Raw genomic sequence first — 20,824 nt, forward strand, 5'->3', positions numbered from 1 at the left:
GTACAACAGTAACACAAAAATGTGCAAATTGAATGCAATCAAAGAAAGAATGAGTCAGTTTGTTATGGTGTTAGATTATGGAACCATAGCAAGATACTCGAGCTGTTTTGATGAACTTGATTTAATTTAGCCTTTCTAATAAATATACAAGCGTGAGCCATCTGTATTAAATAATGGGTAAAACACAGACTTTTGATTACTGTGCTGTAAAATCATGCACAGCTCCATGGTTGGAGTCATGAGAGCATTAATTAGAACAAGAGACACATTTAAACAGTAAAAACCATGTCAAATAGAACAGCATGAAAGTCTAAAGGTCCAGTCCTATGGTTTATATTTTACTTATACATTCCTACATTTAGAGGCTTCTTTTAACAATCATACTGCCTGGTGATGTGCAGCCACTGACGGCACTGACAGCCTGTTACTGTTACCGAGGTAAAAAGCCTCGACTCTGCCTCTCTGCTCGACTCTCCACATGGCACAGCACAGATATCCTAGATCCAGCCCCGCTGCCGGAGCCCTACTGGGACTCTGTGACTGTGTGTCAGCTGAGGGAGATTTAATGGGAGCAGAAGGTGGACAAAAATTAAATATAGGGCGATGGTGGTGACCGGATACAGGAGGGAGCTACTGGAATTTGTGTTTGGCACCGTGCCAACAGGGTGCAGTAATTTATGTGACATCTGATCTTTGCCCCGTCTCAGCTGCACCCGGGATGTGCCAGCTGCACTCTGGATGTCTACAGCCAACATGAAACATCAGGCTGTTTCACCAGAAGCTTGCTGGGTTTTGCTTAATGTGCTGAGGATAAGTCAGCACCATGGGCTTCCAGACCAGCACTGGGCTGAGATATAGGGAACAAAGATGGGTGATTTCTGAAATCATAGCTCTAATAAGATTTGATGTGTTAAAACATTTCCCCTCCTCTCTGAACTCTGTTTCTTCCTCTGAAACCGTAAAAAAAAAAAGTTCACTCTTCCTTTGTGTCCATCGGCAGATCACAGACTAACAGTAGATGGTACACCTTCTGTACCGGAGTGTGAGGATGCTACACTAAGTTCGATATTCTTCAGATTCTCATTGGCTCTTTATCGGCTTCAATTCGACAGATACTGATAAATTACAGACATTATGAATGTATCTTCTGTCACACATCCTTGTATCATATCTGTTATTTACAAGCACATGTGAAGGAAAATTACAAAAACTGAGACTATGCATTCTTTTGTTTAACTTCCTGAGTTGGTATGTTTTAGCACTGGAGAGCTCATTTTCAGCCTTCTGTATGGTTCTTTGCAGCTTCAGGATGAATCTGACGCTGCAGAACGGTAGAGAGCTCTGCTGTATTTTGGAGCTTTAGTTGTACTGTCATAATCATTCAGTTTTTCAACTGAGTGTAAATCAACTTTTTTAAAAAAAAAAATCTGTGAAATATATCATCTGACCTTCATACTAACTGAGGCTGAGCTTCCAGTCATTACTTTGAGTGAAGATAAGTGTCTTCTACTGCTAAAGGCTTCAGCTGTGAACAAACTGTAGGGTGTGTTGAGTTTGCACAACAGCATAGCACACTAGGACAAAAAAGTATATCTTGAAATGGTAATCTAAATCAAATAAAGTGATCCATGTTGATCAGACTAACAAAAAAAGCGCACCTATTTCTTGATATTATAGTGGTTTTATTTACATAGATCTCGACTGAAACAATAAATGTAGAATCAGTTGTCCTTTTCTATAAATACTGTACTGTGAACATGCTATATTGTAAGGCCTATGTAAGGAAAATCTGATTATGTGATGACATTTTAGTTATCAAATAATATGGCTGGTATTTTCTTAATTAAGTTCAGTCAGTACATCACAGTATTCAAGAGCACGAGGTGACGTCCAAAAGCAGCTATTTCATCGGGGATCCTGGAAACACTAATGTTTTGTTTTAATTTTCAACAGTTATTCAAAATGTCAAAATTCTGTAGTAGTTACCTTCCCTTCAGTCAGCTTTTTGATTGATTGGCTGATTACTGCAGGTCCACATCTGTGGTAGCAGAAGGTCAGATATAATTCACAGAGGACATCGTGTTATGATATAGAAAACTGAAATTCGGCCCTTCTTTTCTTTCCCTTTTTCAGACAGGACTGTTCAAGTTGTCTGAGGAGGAGTTTTTTATTCAACCTCTGGAGAAGTCGAGCGATGACACCTCAGCACCGCAAGCGCACGCCATCTACAAGCGCCACGCGTCCCCTCCCCCCTGGAATCCAGTGGTACAGCCCATCTCAGGGAAAGAAGCTCTCAACGGCACCTGCGGAAATACAAGTGAATCATTTTTTGTGAAACTTTACCTCTTGTTATCTGTTCCTTAAATATCCTGTAATAAACCGACTGACCGGATGACTGATGAGGTTTTCTTGAGTCTGTCTCTCGCCGATAATCTGCAGTGGTCTGACCTCTGCCAATGTGCAGAGGTCAGATGAATAAAAAAGGTTGAATGAATCTTCTGCTTTAAATTCTGAGTGGGTTTGATTGACCTCGAAAGAAAATTGAGGAGGAGAGAAAGAATAATTAATGCAGGGAGGTCATGTGCGCAACTAGAAAAAAACAGATATATACTTGAGTGTATCTGGCAAGTGTTAAGTCATGCTTGGTGTATTTTGTTGGCTCCGCTCAGTTGGATATCTGTCTCTGTCTCCCATCTCCAGATTCCCATCAACGTTCTGAAGACATTGAGAGACAGCGGGAGCGGTGGGAGCACCGCCAGCAGAGAAGAAGGAGGAGGATTCATCAACGCTCAGTCAGCAAAGAGAAGTGGGTGGAAACGCTGGTGGTGGCCGACCCTAAAATGGTGGAGTATCACGGGAGCAAAGCTGTGGAAAGCTATGTTCTCGCTGTCATGAATATTGTGAGTATGAGACAATTATGGTAACATTAACGTAACATGTCCCTGCATCGACCCCGCTGTGGCTGTCCAGGCTATTATCAAGACATACCAATGTCTTCAAATGAATGATAAACATTTAAAATCTCCTAACATTTATTTGAAGAATTACGGGATGATGAACATCTTTCCAGATGTTTTGAATGATACAGCTGTTTGATACCAGATTCTGTTTCAGTTCTTGTGTCAACACACACAACGAAGGGATTAAACCGTCCTCATCTCTCTTTTTTCAGCCGTGACTCCCTCGTCTTTCCCAGTCAGTTATCGCTACCTCCTGGTACGAGGTTAAGTAAACTGACTCCTTCTCTGTTATTGATTACCACATCAGAGTGTTTTCCAATTAGAATAATAAGTGCTCTGACCACAGCCACTGAAAGTGCTATCAGAGGACAGATCATCAGGAAAGGGAATTCACTGACAGAGAAGCCCGCGGATTAACTGACTTAACAGACAATAATACACAGAGGAAGCGGCCATTATACCACACATCCTCTCATGGCTCTTGTTTTTAGGGCCTCGACACTCCAGCTTTGAACTTTAAAGCCCCAAACGATTCAGTTTTGTGAAAACAATCTTGCACCGTATCGAGGGAAACATCCTCTGAGCCGTGTCCAAACAATAAGTAATGGCATCATCTTCCTCCACCACCAGCTGCCCCATTGTCTCATCACAGACGCTGTCTTGAAGTCCACGACTTCACAAGAGGTTCATATTTTTGTACTCGGCTGTACTGTATGAACCCGGTGATGCATGATTTATAGCCAGAGTTGATCTCAGCAGAAAAAAAGAGAGGGGAAACACAGCTCCCGACTTCCTTTCACATGGTGATCTAATGGTTATTTATTGTCTTTGTTCTGGGATATTTATCATAATTTTATGTCAACAAACAAACAGATCATACGGGCATGAAGACAGAAATTTGCACAGTTTACCCTGCAAATGTATAGAGTGTGGCTTGAGAGGAAACGTGAAACTAACTGCGCATTGTTGAGAACAAAAACTGCAGGGCTTTAAATAGCAGCAGCTCTCATTTTGGTCCAAAGATAAACAATTGAGAAAAGTGGATAAAGAACGGCTGAGAGCATGTTCAGTGTTACTGATAAGCGTTATAAAAATAATGCTGCGGAGCTGATTCAACAACAGGATATATGTGAATGAGCACCACTGTTAGAAACAATGCTTATAATCTGTTGATGAATGAAGCCGTTCTGTCTCCAGTGTCTCAGTTACACAACAGAAGGTTTGCCGTGGAGACGTTTTGGCCGGCAGCAGGAAAAATGAAGAGAATCCGAGCAATTTGATACGAGTGTTTCTAAGTGTCTGTGTAGTAACTGAGCTGTCATCAGACTCAAGTGGTTATTTAGTGAATCAGTTGTTTTATCACCCTCTCTCTTCCTCTTTGGCATTGAAATTGTTGCAGCCTCTTGGCGGAGTTGAAGTGAGACTCTCTGACTATCACTGAGCAGCACCGTGTCGGCTGCAGCTGGACACTGACATTCTTCTTTCTGGCTCTCAACAAGACATGCGTTGTGTTGAAATATGGATAGAAAGCTGGAGCTTCATGCAGTAAGAAACAAGCATAATGAATTTATGACTGGAAAGTCTGCACTCCTAGAAGCAAAAGTGCTAAACAGAACCATGTAGTCTAACCCTAACCCTCCTGGTAGAACCTTTTATAAAGGTTCCATCTGTAACCCCTTCTGGAGGGCTCTACCTAGAACCCAACTTTCTGAGCTTTCTGCCGTCTAAAGATTCATGGCTAAACTGCTATAGAACATTTCAGGGAAAAGCTGGACTTAGCTTGTTCAGGCCAAAGATTTGCGACAAGACAAGTTAAAACTTGCAATGTTCTGACACCAGTACCACTGGAGGGGAAGGTGCAGAGGCTTTTTCACACTTGTAGTGTCTTAAAATATGAATGCTGGCTCGCTATGATAGCGAGATACTTGCTACACGGCTGTTTTCTATTAGTGATGGATTGGCAGAAAAGAAAAGGTGTGTATGTAGTGAGTGTTTGGTTTAGTGACTCGTAGGTGAGCGGAATTGAGGAAAGGGGTGAAGATCTCTTTCCTCTGCCTCAAGCTTTCCACCAGCTGACAGTTTGGAACCCACTTGACCCACTGACTTCTCAGGTGATAGTGGCAGGTGACATGCATTATGTTCTAAAACCTGCCACCGAGTCTTGACAAGTTCAGTCGCAGGCAACACCATCAGCTGACATGAGTGCAGCTGAGACGAGCTGAGACGAGCCACCTGCCACTGCTGCAACATTCCCCTGATGTGTTATAAAATGATTCTTTGATGCTACAAAGGTCAAACACTGGACGTTGGCAGGATACACCTATTTAAGATTAAGAGCTATTACTCAGACACCCAGTATTGCATGACAGCATATTCCCAGCAACATGATGTAGCTGTGACATTGGTGGAGAGGCAACAAATACATTAAATTTGAGTTATTTAAAAAAAAAAAAGGTCAGCAAGGACAATTAAACACTTGAGTTGACTGGTTATGCATCTTAAAAGATTTTATCTGCAGGCAACTTGAACTGATTAACTTGGCCTTATTAGTCTTTCTTATCTTGTATATGTGAGTAGGTAGTAAAACGAGAGAAGAATTTGAACTCTGCATAATATATCGCCTCCGTACATCTGACCACTCCCTTCATGAAGTAAGCATGCTTGTCACGTTTTTAGTTTTGTGAAGTTACAAAAAATTGTCTCGGAACAGGTGTTAGAGAGGTGGAGGCTAACACGCATTTTGTCTGACACATCCTGAACAAAATTATTCTTTGCACATGTGTTTTATGAGCCGGGGGGTTGCAAGATTTCCATGAAACTTGGCTGGAGGACAGGTCTCAGCCCAGAATAGACTCCGGTAACTGAAGTGCAGGATAGATCCTGGAATATTTGTATCACTTTCTTTAACATTTCAAGATTGTTAATTTCTTAATGAAAAAAAATTAACATATTTTGGTCGCTGGTGTCTGTGAGTTTTACAATGTGATGTAGATCCTCAATCTGGTGATCTTACATTGTGGGTAAGCAGCTATGGGTGGTTAAAGATTTTAGAGTGCTATGGGGATATCCAGTCAATATTTGCTTAGAACCGCCGGACTTTTCCAGAGGTCTAACACTAACACTGCCAGCAGTGTTGAGAAGCATTCTGATGCTACTGAAATGTTTTTTATGTGATTTCTTGTGACAGACGTACAGTGTGTTATCGGCAGCAGCGTGCTGCAGTGAATCATTTCCTGATTTTTACCTTCCTGTGGAGAATTAAATGAGACGTTTATCAAAACAGTTCAACAGTCACAGTTTGCTGTTGCTCCACGGGACGCACGGGACAGCCACTATATAATGATGCTCCCAGTGTTGCATCCCACCAGTGTGAGCTCCTTTAACCTCACACCTTTGTTCCCAGTTCTCCCGCCTCCCTTTTTCCAGTACATTGTCCTTTATCCTGTCAACCCCCTGCTGCCTCCTGCCCTGATCAAAGCAGTTCTCTGAATTGTCACATGCCACCAAAGACCACAAGTCGCTTTCAGAGCTATAAATATACTGACACATCGTCTTTACCCTGTAGTGCAGAATTTGAGTAGGTTTTGAGTGGGCTGCACAATTTAACTATAATTGAAATCACAATATGGCCAAGTGTGATATCCAGTGTGATATCCTGCAGAAGCTGCAATTTATTGACAGAATGTCAAATGTGTGGAAAATGAAGTACTGTAGTGCTCCTACAAACATAGTATGATTTATTCTTTTCACCAAAGTGTGCAGGTCTAATTCTGATGCTTTGGATATGAAACAGCCTGATTACAAACTGTCCAAACCAACCATCGTATTCAAGTGAGATATTATTTTGATGGTTTTTCACACCTTCATGTTGGCTGAGCACAAACTCAAGATTAGATCAGATGTCCTTTACGGGGAAATTCACTCGTTATAGCAGATCACTATGCACAAGTACAGGAAAAAGAAAGCTGCGGTGCTTTAAATGTATGTAATCATAAGCCATAATTAGAGATTAATAGCTCTTTAATGGCCCAGGCACTCAGACATTAAAAACCTTTGATGTTGTGAAGGTGGATTGTGGTTAATATGCTCGATGTGTGCTAGATCCTGTCAAATCTCTGCCGTCTGTTTTGGGCTTACGTCCCCCCGATTAATGGATTCCTCTTAGTGACTTATCAAGATGCCACCCTGTGAATTTCCTGATGAAGGAAATCAAAACATCCAACCAAAGATGAAATTCATTAATGTTGTTTTGAAATGTGTGCATTGGCCTTGTAATGGAAATCCACAGGGCGTATTACTTCAGAAGCCAGATGCTGATGCGAGGCGCTGACATAACTTTTACACAGCATTCTTTATTTTGATGAATAAAAACATACTTCAAGGTCTGACCTGTTCAGAAGCTGTATCTTCCATAAATAAAGAAGGCTTATTATATAAGGGAAACTGAATGTCAAAATATGGTTAGGTTGTCTCATACCATCTACACAGTGTCATTATATGTAAGAATCATGTGGCGTTCCGATGTTCAGTGGGTTTTACTTTTGTTTCCAGGTGGCAGGTCTGTTCCGAGACCCCAGTATTGGAAACGCCATCAACATTGTGGTTGTTCGACTCATCCTACTGGAACAGGATGAGGTAAAATCATGCTTGTTTATGTCGAGTGTGTCGAGTTATGTTGTGTGTTTAATCTACAAACGCAGGGAATAAACTCCACAAAGCCGCCTTGAACACACACGTGTAAGTGTGGTAATAATGTGATGACACTCACGACAGGACTGTCCCTTTAAATCAAGCTCATAAAAATTATTTTAAAATATAAAACATGCATTATATAAGCAACACCAAACACAAAATCTTTATGTATTTTAATGTCTGAGCAGTGATGTTAGTTCCACAAACATTTTAGGGATTATTTTGCTAATTAAAACATTGTGGACAAACATTTTCATAGATGAAAATAATGGGTTATGCTGAACTGCTTGAGAAGCTCAAAGTAGCCTGAGTGTCACCATGTTACCTGTGACAAGCAGGTATTCTGTGAATGAAAACGTGTCACTGCAGTTTGCATTATGACTCATACTCGTCGCTGGCAGCGGTCAACGCCATCTCTTCTTTTCCCCACAGTAGCAAATAATAAGCAATTCGTGTGAATAAAGCACACAAACAGTGCTGAAGCTAGTGAAAAATGTAATTAATGATAATGCTCGAGGCGAATAAAGTGGTAAGATAAGCTTGTGTGCGTCACTACTTATTTTAAACACGCTTTTTATAAACTGAGAGGCATATGGAAATAAAAACATGTCCATTTGCATCCAAACAGCTGGAACAGTTTAGAAATGTACTTCTAGGATAGGATTGACACGGTGATGCTCCTACCTTACATTTGTCTGAATGAGTGCCGGAAGCAGACCGGGTGCAATTTACCTGAACCTGAAAGAAAACATGCATGTTTTTTCAGCCCATTTCGTCCACACGTGGTTCATTAGCTGCAATTTTTTTTTTTTTTTTCCATTTGTTTACTTCATGTTCTCTTCCCTTGGCCTGAATGTGACACGTGGAGAACAGGATGACTTGAAGATTACACACCATGCTGACAACAGCCTGAGCAGCTTCTGTAAGTGGCAGAAGAAACTCAACATGAAAGGAGACGAACACCCTCTGCACCATGACGTATCGGTCCTGCTCACCAGGTAAAAATCTCCCCAATCTCTCTCCCTCGGTCTCAATCATACATAGTTATGACTTCAGAGAGAGTCAGTTTAAAATTGTATTTCATCGCGTCTCACAGGAGCAGGTATTGATTTACTGATTTGTACGGTTGCAGAAAGAAAAATCAAAGCTGCACGCATCTGTGTAATAAATTTTGTTTTTTGTGCTTTGATGTCCCTTTTACTGAATTAAAGGTAAATTCCACCAATTATACACATTCAGGTGTGTTTACAGGTCTTGGGGAGTATGACTGCATACTGTGAACCAAAGTAGTATAAAGCCTGTTGTGGCTCCAGAGGAAGTTGCATGTCATCTTCTTGACATCTCCTTCTTATTTATTTACCACATAGTCTTTTATAATGTGAATGTGTAAAACTAACCCTGAGTGCTCTATCGTAGGCAACTGGATGTGTTTCAGTGTCTTGAGGACGTTTCACCTCTCACCCAATAGGCTTCTTCAGTTTTAAATAGGTTATGCTGTTCAATGCAGCCAGGACTTCACAGATTTGTAAATTGGGGATACAAAACAATCTTTCCGTAAATGAAAGGCACAACACAGAAGGGCCAACTGCTCAGGTCAAGGCTCTGCTGTCCACTTACATCTGAAGGAGAACAATCATTCTTCTGAGGACAGCAAATGTGAACATCTTGTCCAGAGAAGACAGATGGTTTGAAAGAGGAGTAAAAGAATCCATCTATGTCAAACTGGAATGACTTTCCAGTCAGTGGCGGTTCAACACGGGAGCCTACAGGGGCCAGTACCCCTGTAAAAATGTCCCTGGCCCCTGCTGTGCCCCCCCCCCCCCCTTAGCTGACTGAATAACAGAATTAAAATGAAATAAATTGATCAAGTTATTATGATTTTACGTGCTAGCGGCAAAAGCGTAACTAATGTGACTCAGCGTTCTACACGGAGTAATTAGAGCGACGCACCCAAACACTGCGTTGCCGGGTGTGTGATGAGAATGAGAACGGCAGCAACAGGTTTTGAAGAGATGGAGCTACAAATGTCTTGGTGCAAGACGTGAAGGTAAGCATAACGATTTCATCTCGTAAAACGTTTCTTTTTGCACATAACCATGTTACTGTTGTTCCTCACTCCGATAAGAAAATCTAGTTTTTAAATGTCTGGTCTCACTATGTTTAAATATCGAGGCAAACTCACCAAAGCAGAAGCAACTATCCGAATGTCAGTAACGCTGTCACAGCTAGTTCTACGCAATGTTGTGACATTAACCACGTAACTTTACCAGTCTTGGCTGTTGCATTTCGATAAATAATACGTTTATTGAGTAAAGTAATCAATAGTATCAACCCGTGTTAAGTCGGGAAGGATGGTTACTTGTGCAATGAGATGTATGCCTCTACGTTGTGTTTCTACTTCTCGTAGTTATCATGAAATGAGGAAGGGACACTGCAGCCTCTTTTGCCCCAGGAAATAAAAAAGTGAGAGAAACATGTCAGGGTATTGAGAGAGCTGAGGAGTTGGTAGAGGTGATGAAAGTGAGAGGGCACTGATACAGAGAGGGACACTCCAGAGGGTGAGGAGGAAAAAAACATACAGGGACAGAGAGAGGAACAGCCAGAAGAACAGCAAGTGGATCCATGTGGATCACGTACTGCACCATTAGGTTTGCGATGTAGAAAAGGTGTTCTTGCACAGGCCATTTTCAAAGCAGTGTCATTACAATTCACAGTACAGTGTGTCAATAGAATGGTGCTTTCTGCCATAAATTCTTTTTTTGGGTCATTGATGTGTGTTTCGTATGTTAAAAAATAAAATGACCTACATTTTGAAATAAATGCATACAACAGTAAATAAATATTGTTTATAGTTGTTCCCAATGTTTACTGTGCATCTTTCCACAGATATCAGCAAGTCCAAGAACGATGTAGCAGTGCAGCCCAAGTTGAACATATTCTCAACCACTCTGATGTGGGGCAGGAGACGGAGCTTTAGGCCAAACTGGTGTGGGGGGGCTCAGGGGTCCATGCCTACCTTTTGCAGCAACGTCCTACTGTATTTAATTTCTGCTTTTTGATGGCCCTTTTTCAGTGTTTCAATTGATGCACACTTTATGTTCAAAATATACTTTTGTATGATTTTAATGTGAAGCAAAATTAAAGCATTTAATGTTTAAAGATGGTTTGTTTCCATTTTTTATGTGCCCCTCTGATTAAACCCCCAGTAAAATTTGTCTAGAACCGCCACTGCTTCCAGTGGAGATGGCCTACAAAATCACTTATCACCCACCTACAGTGTAGTAATGACTTCTCTCCCCAGACAGCTGAACAACCATTCACATCTGGACTCACCTATCCTTAGCAACCCTCATGAAGGCTGGTTGGGTCAAGTGGTCCAAGCAACTCTGAAACTCAGAGCGCACACGTGACTCTGTAAGGACACTCCCACACAAAGTTTAAAAGCCTGCAGCCGCCAGTAAGTTAGATATGAGGAAGCCTCTTGGATGAGAGGTGACACGACCTCAACAAAGTGAAACACATCCAGCTGCCTATGATAGAGCACCTAGAATTACCATGACCTGGATGATTGAGAACCTTCATCAAGAAGTGAATAACCAACGCTTATTACAAGGACCCGAATATGACGTGTTATCCTGTCATGCATTCACTAAACTAAAGTTGCCAGTAGCCAGTCTAACAGTCTTTTCAGATGAAATGAGTCATTCACACAGTGTCCAGCCACGGTATCCTTCATATCGGCAGTAAAGATCGCAGCACAAAGAGCCGTGAAAAAACATAATTTATGCAAATGTGTCATTATTTTTCCAAGGTAGCGTAGATTACAAATCCTTTTCATTATAAAGAGGCAGTGAACCATCATTCTCACCAGCATGGTATCTTCTAGTCCACATTTACAGCTCATGTCATACAAGTTCTTAATCCAGGACACTGAACCTCACAGGAGTCTTACCTCTCATCTCCTGTTATTGCTTAAGTTCTAAAAATGAATGAACACAAAGAAACTATTGAATAGGTGTTGCATAATGAAGCAGATACTGGCAGTGATTCTGAGCACACTTGTTCCAAATTAACTTGCTGTTTTGCATCAATATGTTCGGGGTGTCTTTGGCTTTTATTAAGGTAACCCCCCTCCAAAAGTACACACTATCTGCATTTTCATATAAGAATAACTGGCTTGATTGTTTGAGCGAGAACATGCTGTACTGTTCATGTCTTGTCAAAATCAAGTCCCTCGAATTCCACCCTGAATAAGTAATGTTCTGTGTTTCCACAAGAATAGAGTGTGGGCCGGAAAATATTTCTTTCAGATTGTTGTATGAGTCCATCCTGCTGTCCTTGGCAGCTGTCTGTGAACACTGAGTGACATTACCTGCCTCACATCATCTCTATACAGGTCAGTTAGCATGACCAGCGTGTTCGCAGAGCAGCAGCAACAGCTTCTTGTGGTCATTTGAAAAATACATGGTGTTCCAATATATATCGTATACAATATATGAGTCCGGGTTTAGCACTCACATAACATAAACGTATATCACTTATATAAACACTCAAATTCTTGTGAAAATTGCCAGCACAGACCCCAACGGCTGGAGGTTAATTCAGAACGAGGCAGTTAAAAGCCTGTTGTTGGTATTATCAAATTATCAAATCTTCTTTATCTCTGCAGCAAGCTCTCTCATTTCCAACAAATCATACTCAACGCTGAGAGCAACTGTGCTGCAATGATGGAATAAATTCATTGTTTTGATTACACACTCTCCGGCTGGTAGGTACCTTTAAATTATGCCATTAAAGCAGGAGCAACTGTGCATTGTTCTGCGTTTCTTTGCAGATGTGCAACTGGATTCTGACAGCTGGCTCAATTATCCGCACCTGCTGTATAATGTATGAAAAGTTTCTCCTTCAGTTCATTAGATCCTCGCAGCTATCTGACAGCAGCAGCAACACCGATGTGTTTTCAAACCTGCGCCCTCTGATTGGACACTAGAGTGCACGTCTGTCCATCGTGTTTACCTTTATGAAATCACATCCAAATGACGGCAGGCTGCTGCAGGCTAACCCCACTGCTCGTCACATTCCACATGTCATTTGGTATTCTTGTTTTCTAAATGGCAGACATGGATTACAGGGCTCAACAGTCCTGTGCATCACCACCTCCTCCACAGCCTTCTCTTATGAAAAGTGGCATTTCATGTTTTTTTATTGAAGTACATACTGCCACAAAAACCACTGTGTCACTTTTCACCATATGATGTGGCCATTTATGACTTGAAATACATTAGAACTAAAACATTTCTGTCCTCACTGTGTAATTTCTAGAAAATCTCAAACCAGCTGCCTCTGGCTGCAGATCTCTGTTTCTCTGTGTTCACGTCATGTCTCTCTCGACACGGCGGGTAACAATATGAACTCCTGAAGATCTTTCCATTTGTTGAACTGTTGTCATGCCTCAGTGTGACACCAGTGATGTCAGAGTGTATTTATAAATATCCACTGCAACACATACATGAACCTAAATAGCAGGTAACGCACTTTTAGTGTTTTATTGAAAGCAGTTGGGGGGTGGGGGGTTACGCTCAGGCAAAGGGATGTGTTGAGCTAAATGCTAATCTCAGCATGCTAACATGCTCACAATGACATTACGAGCATGTAATTTTCCAGCAAGTAAAATGTGCACAATCTTAGATTAGCGTGTTAGCATGCTAACATCTGCTCCATCCGCACCAAACACAAAGTAAAGTTGAGGTTGATGGTGTCATGAGATTTGCAGACATTTGTTCTTTAACTTAAAGTGTTATACTATGTATGTACTGTATGTATGTGTGTATGAATACAGTGTAATATATGAATGTATGTATGTATGTATGCATATACTTATATGTATTAGGGATGGATGATTGATAACACGTCATGATTAGAAGTCTGTCATCTACAAAGTAACTATTAACTAAATGTATCTAATAAATGTAGGTTTGAGGAGTTGTGATGTACCTCAAAATTGTACTTAGGAACAGTACTTTATTTTTATTTTTATTTTTATTGTAAGTAAATAACCAAATATCTGTAATTGATCTTCTTGATTTCTAATGATCAGTATTGGCCCTGGAAAAGCCATATCATCCGACCCCTGATACTTATGAGTATTTATGTATGTACATAGTATATTCTATATACATAGTACATACATTCTTGTACATATGGCATTTTGCTGCCGTTGGGGTGTGCTGAGCAAGACCCTCTACATATTTGAGCAATTTGTAGATGGCATAGATGATAAATTGTATGTGAAAGTTATAATGAGTTGATGGTTTAAATGGCGACGCATCAAAATGGGCCACGCCACCAGGTGTGACGTAGGTGAAAGCTGCAATGCAACTTGCAAAGTTTGTTGCAAATTGGTTAAATGGCCCAGGAGAAGTTGGAAAAAGTAAGGTTATCATTTTTTCACAGCCTTAGTGGCTCATGGGGAAGTAGTCACCTGGGTTTCATGTCATTCAGACAGACCAATGTGGACATGTGCAACACTTGGTGTTTTAAGCAAAATGTACAGGATGTTGTTAGTTAATAACTTGAGTATTGTTTGGAATAACAAAGTTCTTTGCTGTGTGCAAAATTTCATGGAAATCGGTGATATCACCTTGGAGGAGTTCGAAAAAGTAAGTTCGCAGGTTGAGACCTGCTCTGGCCCGAATTATTTCAAACAGATAGTGGCTAGTATGAGAATAACATCAGCAAGACCTGTGACATCTGCTCTGAGCTGATGTGAGTGCCCACCACTTTTTCTCTAGTCTCCCTCCGTTAATCCATCCCACCTTCTATGTGACCTCCAGTGTGTCACTTGTCTCTTGTTTCTCTTCCAACCCATGACTAACTAACACTCCACTCTTCACAGGAAAGACATCTGTGCAGCTATCAACACGCCATGTGAGACTTTGGGTCTGTCCCACGTAGCCGGCATGTGTCAGCCACATCGTAGCTGCAGCATTAGCGAGGACACAGGCCTCCCATTGGCCTTCACTGTGGCTCATGAGCTGGGACACAAGTAAGTGTTCACTGCACACATACACACACACACACACACACACTCACAATATAACTGATGATGTAATCTGATCTTGCATGACAAGTGTTAAATCAACAACGATAACACCTGCTGATTGACCACTAAAGCTCCCTCTCCTCACTCAGCCAGCAATGGTTGATTTTTCTGGCTGAACCGACGGTTGCTTGCAGATTGTTATCAGCTGATTAACCTGGGACACTTGTTGCTCTTTCATCCTGATTTATAATTTAGCCTCTTAATGACCTGCTTGAGGGTTTTCTTTCCCTCAAATGACTTCACCGCAGACTGGGTAATTAAAGAATATTAAATGGCAAAAGCACATTCTCAGAAAGTAACAAAATCCACTCACTCGTAAAAAGAAGCTAATCTCCAGACCTTGGTGAAGCAGAGGAGCAGTGTGAAACCTCCTGAACAAATTCTGTTTTCAGTGCTGCGTGGGTTGAATGCAGTGAGGTTAAATTCAACAAATGAACCAAATAATTGGTATTCTAACTGGCTGATGAGAACATTAGCATCTTCTGCTATGATAAGGATTCAGTGCTCTTTATAAAGCTGTTTACAATGAATTGTGTGATAAAAGAGTCGATATGTTTATCTGCATGTCGAACAGTCAACAGGACTGACGAGCTGGACTAATTACAGTATAACTCTGCCACAGTGAGAACGAGAAACATGATCTCCCTCGTGTCTGGCTGTGGCAAACTCAGCCCAATTCACTGAGTTCAGCCGAGTTAAGGTTGCGATGGCTTTTTTTTTTTCATTGGGTGCTAGTGGGAACCGCTTAACATTAAATTGATAGTTGGGGTCTTTCAGGGCCGGGTTGTATGATGTACTGATCCCTGGTCAGTGTATAACCTGCAGAAGATGACTGTCAGGTCTCCTCCTGTGTGGAGAAGCAGCGCATATTACCAACAGTGAAGCAGAGCATTACTGCCAGTCGTCCTGACAGACAGCAAGACTTAGCCACCTGTATACATTCAGGTGTTCACTGTATTTTTGGTGCATTGCATTTCTGTCAGACAGCCGCTGAAAGTCTGACGTATGGTGAGGGAATGTAGTCCCAAAGGAAAGGGCCATATCTGAATATATATCGTAGAGTAATACTACATTCACGTACAGAGCAAAAGTCAATCAAACAAACGTCCCGGCGGGGAAACATCCCTAGACAATTGTAAAGTCTTCATGCTCTGCCTCCGACCCTCCATCGATCCGTCTGTATACATGCAGTTTGCAATTAAAATCACATTCTCTTCAGACTGATTCAACCTGACTACAGTCAGTGTGTGGTTGATAACCTAGTTTTGTTTGTTCATCTTGATTGTTGTGGGCCAGCTGAGCTCGTTCTCCACTGTGTATGGTTGGCAGGCAGTCATCAATTCATGTTTGGTCTGTTTTTAAGGTTGTTGAATGCTTGAATGAGTTCTGGATTGACAGGAGCCCTCTGTGAATACCAGTCCGTCCTTCCTGTACAGACAAAATGAAAATGAATTCACTGAGGCTCCGACAGTAGAATTACAGACTGAGGTTGTTTTCAGTGTACAGAGGTGCTGTGGTATAGAAAGTTTAGATAAGAGAGAAAAGAAAGTGTACATATTTTTGGGACTGCTAATTTTTCTCCTAATTTTACCCTCAAGCATAGATTCTTGTTTTAACTTTGCTGCTCTTTTCAGTCACTAATAAAGATAAACACAGTGACACTTCTTTGTTTTTCCCTCCTGCCACCTTTAAATAACTCAGCTCTTCTTTCTGCAACTGATACTGTAAAATAACTTCTTTCTATATTGAACATGAAACTGTTGATGTAATTTTGTTATCCAAGAAGCGAAATAGCATTGGGGTGAGACAATTAGCTGGTTAGTTGCTAATTAGCTGTTTTGCATCTTCCATAGACTTCAGTACTGCTGTCACCACTGTCTGGCACCAAAGCAACAGTCTCTGATGTAGTGACCCTTCTGTCTTTTTTAGGTTCCTCGATTTGAACAAGATAGTGGGTGACATCATCAACCCTCTCGACCTTAATGAGCGAGACTGTTAGTGTAAAAGATATAGATTGCTTGCATATTTTGCCAGCTGTAGGCATAAATGTGAATCGAGAGTATACCCCAAACAACAAAATGAAACTCCTGCTTGTGTATTCTTGGCAGTTGCGTAGCATCAACAGTTGTACACAAACTCAATAGAGACAGGAGTCACTTTACAGTATGACCAGTTAGAAAAAGTAGACTTAAGCTATACACACAGTTAAGCACCAAAGCAAGATAAGTTAATGTAATGACCCTGCCTATGTTGTTAGATTCCTTGATTAAAGGTGCTCTCTCTGCCTTAATAAACTAAATAATCAAACTTTCTTTGTTTTCATGTCTGGATAATCAAACTGACCTTAGGGGACGCTTTGTTTATATGTGGCGGACCCTGCTAACTTTCTATCTTCAGACAGTGTTCTGGGACCTTGTTAATTCAGGAATGGAATGAATACATATTTCTTAGTTTGCATTACTACCCTGTTAATATTGTAAATATTCAAATTCTGAATTTTGATTTCTTCTCCAAACTACATAATGCCCCTTTAAAAGTTATCGCAAGATTCCTATCAACAATAACAATTTAACTCATTAATTTAACTTAATTCATGACTTTGAGCCCTATCATCCCTTCAGTTTACAGTGTCAGAGACATATGAAATATATATATGGGTGTATATACATATCATAGATATATATTTTATATATATGTAAAATATATATATATATATATATATATATATATATATATATATATATATATATATATATATATATATATATATATATATATATATATAATATAATATATACTATATATTATATATACCATATTTACAGTATATTGTCATATTGCACAAGGTTTTCTTCATGCTCAAATTGACAATAGAGTGAAATGCATAACATTCTCTCCAATAAATCATCAAAATCATACTTTCTATGCTTTATATTAAAAATCCCAACAAGCCATGCAGTAAACAAGCATTTATCACTGCTAGAAGGGAGTTGTAGGTTTTATTATTCTCGTATCTTTAACTGGCAATTAGCAGCAAAAGTAGAAATATTTCCAAATGCACCAGCTTCAATTCTCACTGCAGACGTTGTTGTTGCTGCAGATGTGAAGCACCCATAAAGACACCCACGGCCTTTTCAGAAGTAGATGTCCAACAGGCAGGCAATTCGCAATTAAGAGGGATGTGCTAACTCTCTCGTTTGATTAGCAGCCTTTTGTTTACCTTCTCCTGCCTTAATCACAGCCTTTACAGCTTTGTTGGAATGACCCACATCACAATTAAGAATTGTAACATGTATTTGTTTGTTGTTGCACATTGTGGCTGTACTCTGAAGCCAGTACTTGTTGTGCCTACTTACGCTCCCTCTGTGTGGGATGTGCTTTTATGTCACAGCTTTGGGATTCAGCATGATGGCAACGGTAATGACTGTGAACCCATTGGGAAACGACCTTTCGTCATGTCTCCACAGCTCCTGTACGGCACCTCCCTGCCCAGGTGGTCACGCTGCAGTCGCCAGTATATCACCCGCTTCCTCGAGTGAGTGCCACACATGATGTATGACTGAGGTTGTGTGTTCAAACTTCCATTTGCCTGCAGCTTTTTGAATGCATCCATTTAGAGGGTCTTAAAGGCATTGGAACACAACGTGTCTATACTCCGTGTTTGTACACCTGAGGAAGAACACAATAAGTGTCTCTATTGTACCTGAGAGTCTATGAATCCTCCATGACCTTTAGATTCCTCTGTCACATGGACTTCCACTGACTCTGTTGTATGGCTGTGCAAAAATATCAATACTGAATTATTATTGTGTTATAAGACGATACCGTGTCTTTAATTATGTCGTGATATGTTACAAGTGTTGTCATTTCCTGGTTTTACAGGTTACATTCAAGTAAAATGTGGATATATATTAACCTGTTCAGTTCTTTCTGTCAGCAAGCAGGTTCTGCATAATAACTGAAATTAATGTTTGGGTGAACTGTTAACTCATGTTTTGTGTGTGTGTGTGTGTGTGTGTGTGTGTGTGTGTGTGTGTGTGTGTGTGTGTGTGTGTGTGTGTGTGTGTGTGTGTGTGTTTGTTTGACCAGTACTATAAGCTGCTCCTGTGACTCGCTTCATGTTGCCCCAGTTTCTTAGCTCCAAGCATCTGGAATTCATTTGGTGGGTGTACAGCTACTTGACAGCATTGTAGCTTCTTGACTCCATCGTGGGGAAAGGAAAACGGGCCGTGGGCCGATATTTACACTCGCGGGAGTTTGCTACACAAAGGCCGCTGGTTTGTGTGTTTGTGTGTGTGTGTGCCTGTGTGTGCCTGAGTGAAGGTAATTAAAATGGAGACAGGGAGAGCTGCCACACATTTTGATAACAGTTTCTTGTCATTTAGTCATTTTGTCCGTACCATTTCAGAAGCAAATGTCCTCACTATAATGTAGGAACATAACTATCATTTTAACATTCTCCTGAAAGAGTGACGATGACTGACAGCCCCAGCTGATTTATCTTTTCTAAGTTGTGATGGTTCCCTTTACTTCGCCTCTAGCAACTATAGAGTTCAGCATTTGTGAGTTTGTTAGTTAAATCTGCTGAGTAACTAATGGATGCTGTTAAATCTGGTACCAAAGACAAAAAAATGGTCAAGCTTTCTCAAAAGCAGAAGCACCTTCTACCTGCGTTCTGTATAATGGCCAGCAGGGGGCATCTCCACTGGTCTCATCAAGAAGATTGAATGTAAGCTTGTAAGGAAACGACCATACATCACACTTGACAGTTTCCTAATGAGTTTATGGTCTCAGTCTCTGGGTTCAAGTCTTCTTCAACACAGCATGATGTTCATTTTGTAAATTACAAGTCTCAGGTATGCTTTAGGTCGCGGCTACCTTATAATTGAAAAGTGTGTCCCCGTGTTTTCAGTCAGACCCGGTCTGAATATCGACCCAGTTCCACCTTCCTGTCCAAAAAAACAAAGACGGTGCCGGCTATAATGCCAAAGTTGAGGCTAGTCCATAAACCAAAGGGTTACATCAGTTAGTTTACACTTGATACTGACTCATGTTCTCTACATGTGATCCACTTGGTGTCATTTGGCTCCAGCATCATGTGAAATTGTATCTTTTCCACTACCTGCAAAAGATTCTGACCAGCCTCAGCCGCACTCTGTGCTGGTAAGCAGATGTTAGTATGCTAATAAGATGATAACATCAGCATTGTTAGAATTGTCATTGTTAGCATCCTCACAGAGTTGCCAGTGTGGCTCTAGACCCTTGTTCCCTGAAGCAGGTATGAGTTTATTACTGCTAATAACTTGCTTTTGACTGAATATAAATGACAATGAAATTAATTTTTTGCAGACTGTGACACTAAAATGAGCAAATGACCTGCCTACATTCTATTAAAAAGTGTCTGTAATAGTCTCAATGAAAACATGAAGAAGATTAGCCCGTTCTCAGTGACGACGATGACGAGCTGGCACATAAACGCCTCTCTGTCCTCTCTTGGCTCTCCTCTCTTTTGACCTCCACATCCAGCCAGCCAATCCAGAATCTGCACTGACCATTTTACTCTCATGAGACGCCATATCTCATGTCTCTGAATTCCAGCTTTCCCCCTCCATGTTGTATCTCTTCTGCTGACTGCAGGACAAGGATTCTATTGTTTGTGGCTTCAGTCATCCCGTGGGCCTCTGCTGCTCGCGCTGCTTCAGAGCTTTGATCTGTAGGTGTTATTTTATGTGGAATGTGGGAGGTCACATTGAGCTGAGTGGTTGAGATGTTTATCACATAGATGGGCTACTGATAAACACCCAGCCACACTTTCATGTCATTGAAATTCCAGAAAGGCCAAAGAGGCTTAGTGGCAAAAAAAGGAGGAAAAACTCATTTCATGTTCAATTAGCTGCTAACTAGAGAATCCACAGATATTGAAATAAACAGCCACAGCCTGGACCAATCTCACACATAACAAAGCACATATGATCACAGCTTTATGATAACACATTTGCACTGATTGTAAATGAATGTCGTGATGAAAGGATTCGGCATACACTTCAATTACTGGCATAAACATTTCCAG

At 40.9% G+C, this 20,824-nt stretch overlaps 1 protein-coding gene across 1 annotated transcript in view; it reads left to right on the plus strand.

The window, feature by feature from the left end:
• The window catches only part of LOC119017929 (A disintegrin and metalloproteinase with thrombospondin motifs 7), an 87,522-nt gene that overhangs the window by 12,505 nt on the left and 54,193 nt on the right, over positions 1-20,824 (plus strand). The window contains exons 3-8 of the mRNA XM_037095123.1: positions 2,134-2,317; positions 2,701-2,900; positions 7,512-7,595; positions 8,526-8,650; positions 14,548-14,697; positions 18,146-18,289. Coding sequence (XP_036951018.1) covers positions 2,134-2,317; positions 2,701-2,900; positions 7,512-7,595; positions 8,526-8,650; positions 14,548-14,697; positions 18,146-18,289 — 887 coding nt within the window. The remainder of the gene's footprint in view (positions 1-2,133; positions 2,318-2,700; positions 2,901-7,511; positions 7,596-8,525; positions 8,651-14,547; positions 14,698-18,145; positions 18,290-20,824) is intronic.

The sequence above is a fragment of the Acanthopagrus latus genome, chromosome 4 (genome assembly GCF_904848185.1).
Source record: "Acanthopagrus latus isolate v.2019 chromosome 4, fAcaLat1.1, whole genome shotgun sequence".
Taxonomy (NCBI): Eukaryota; Metazoa; Chordata; class Actinopteri; order Spariformes; family Sparidae; genus Acanthopagrus; species Acanthopagrus latus.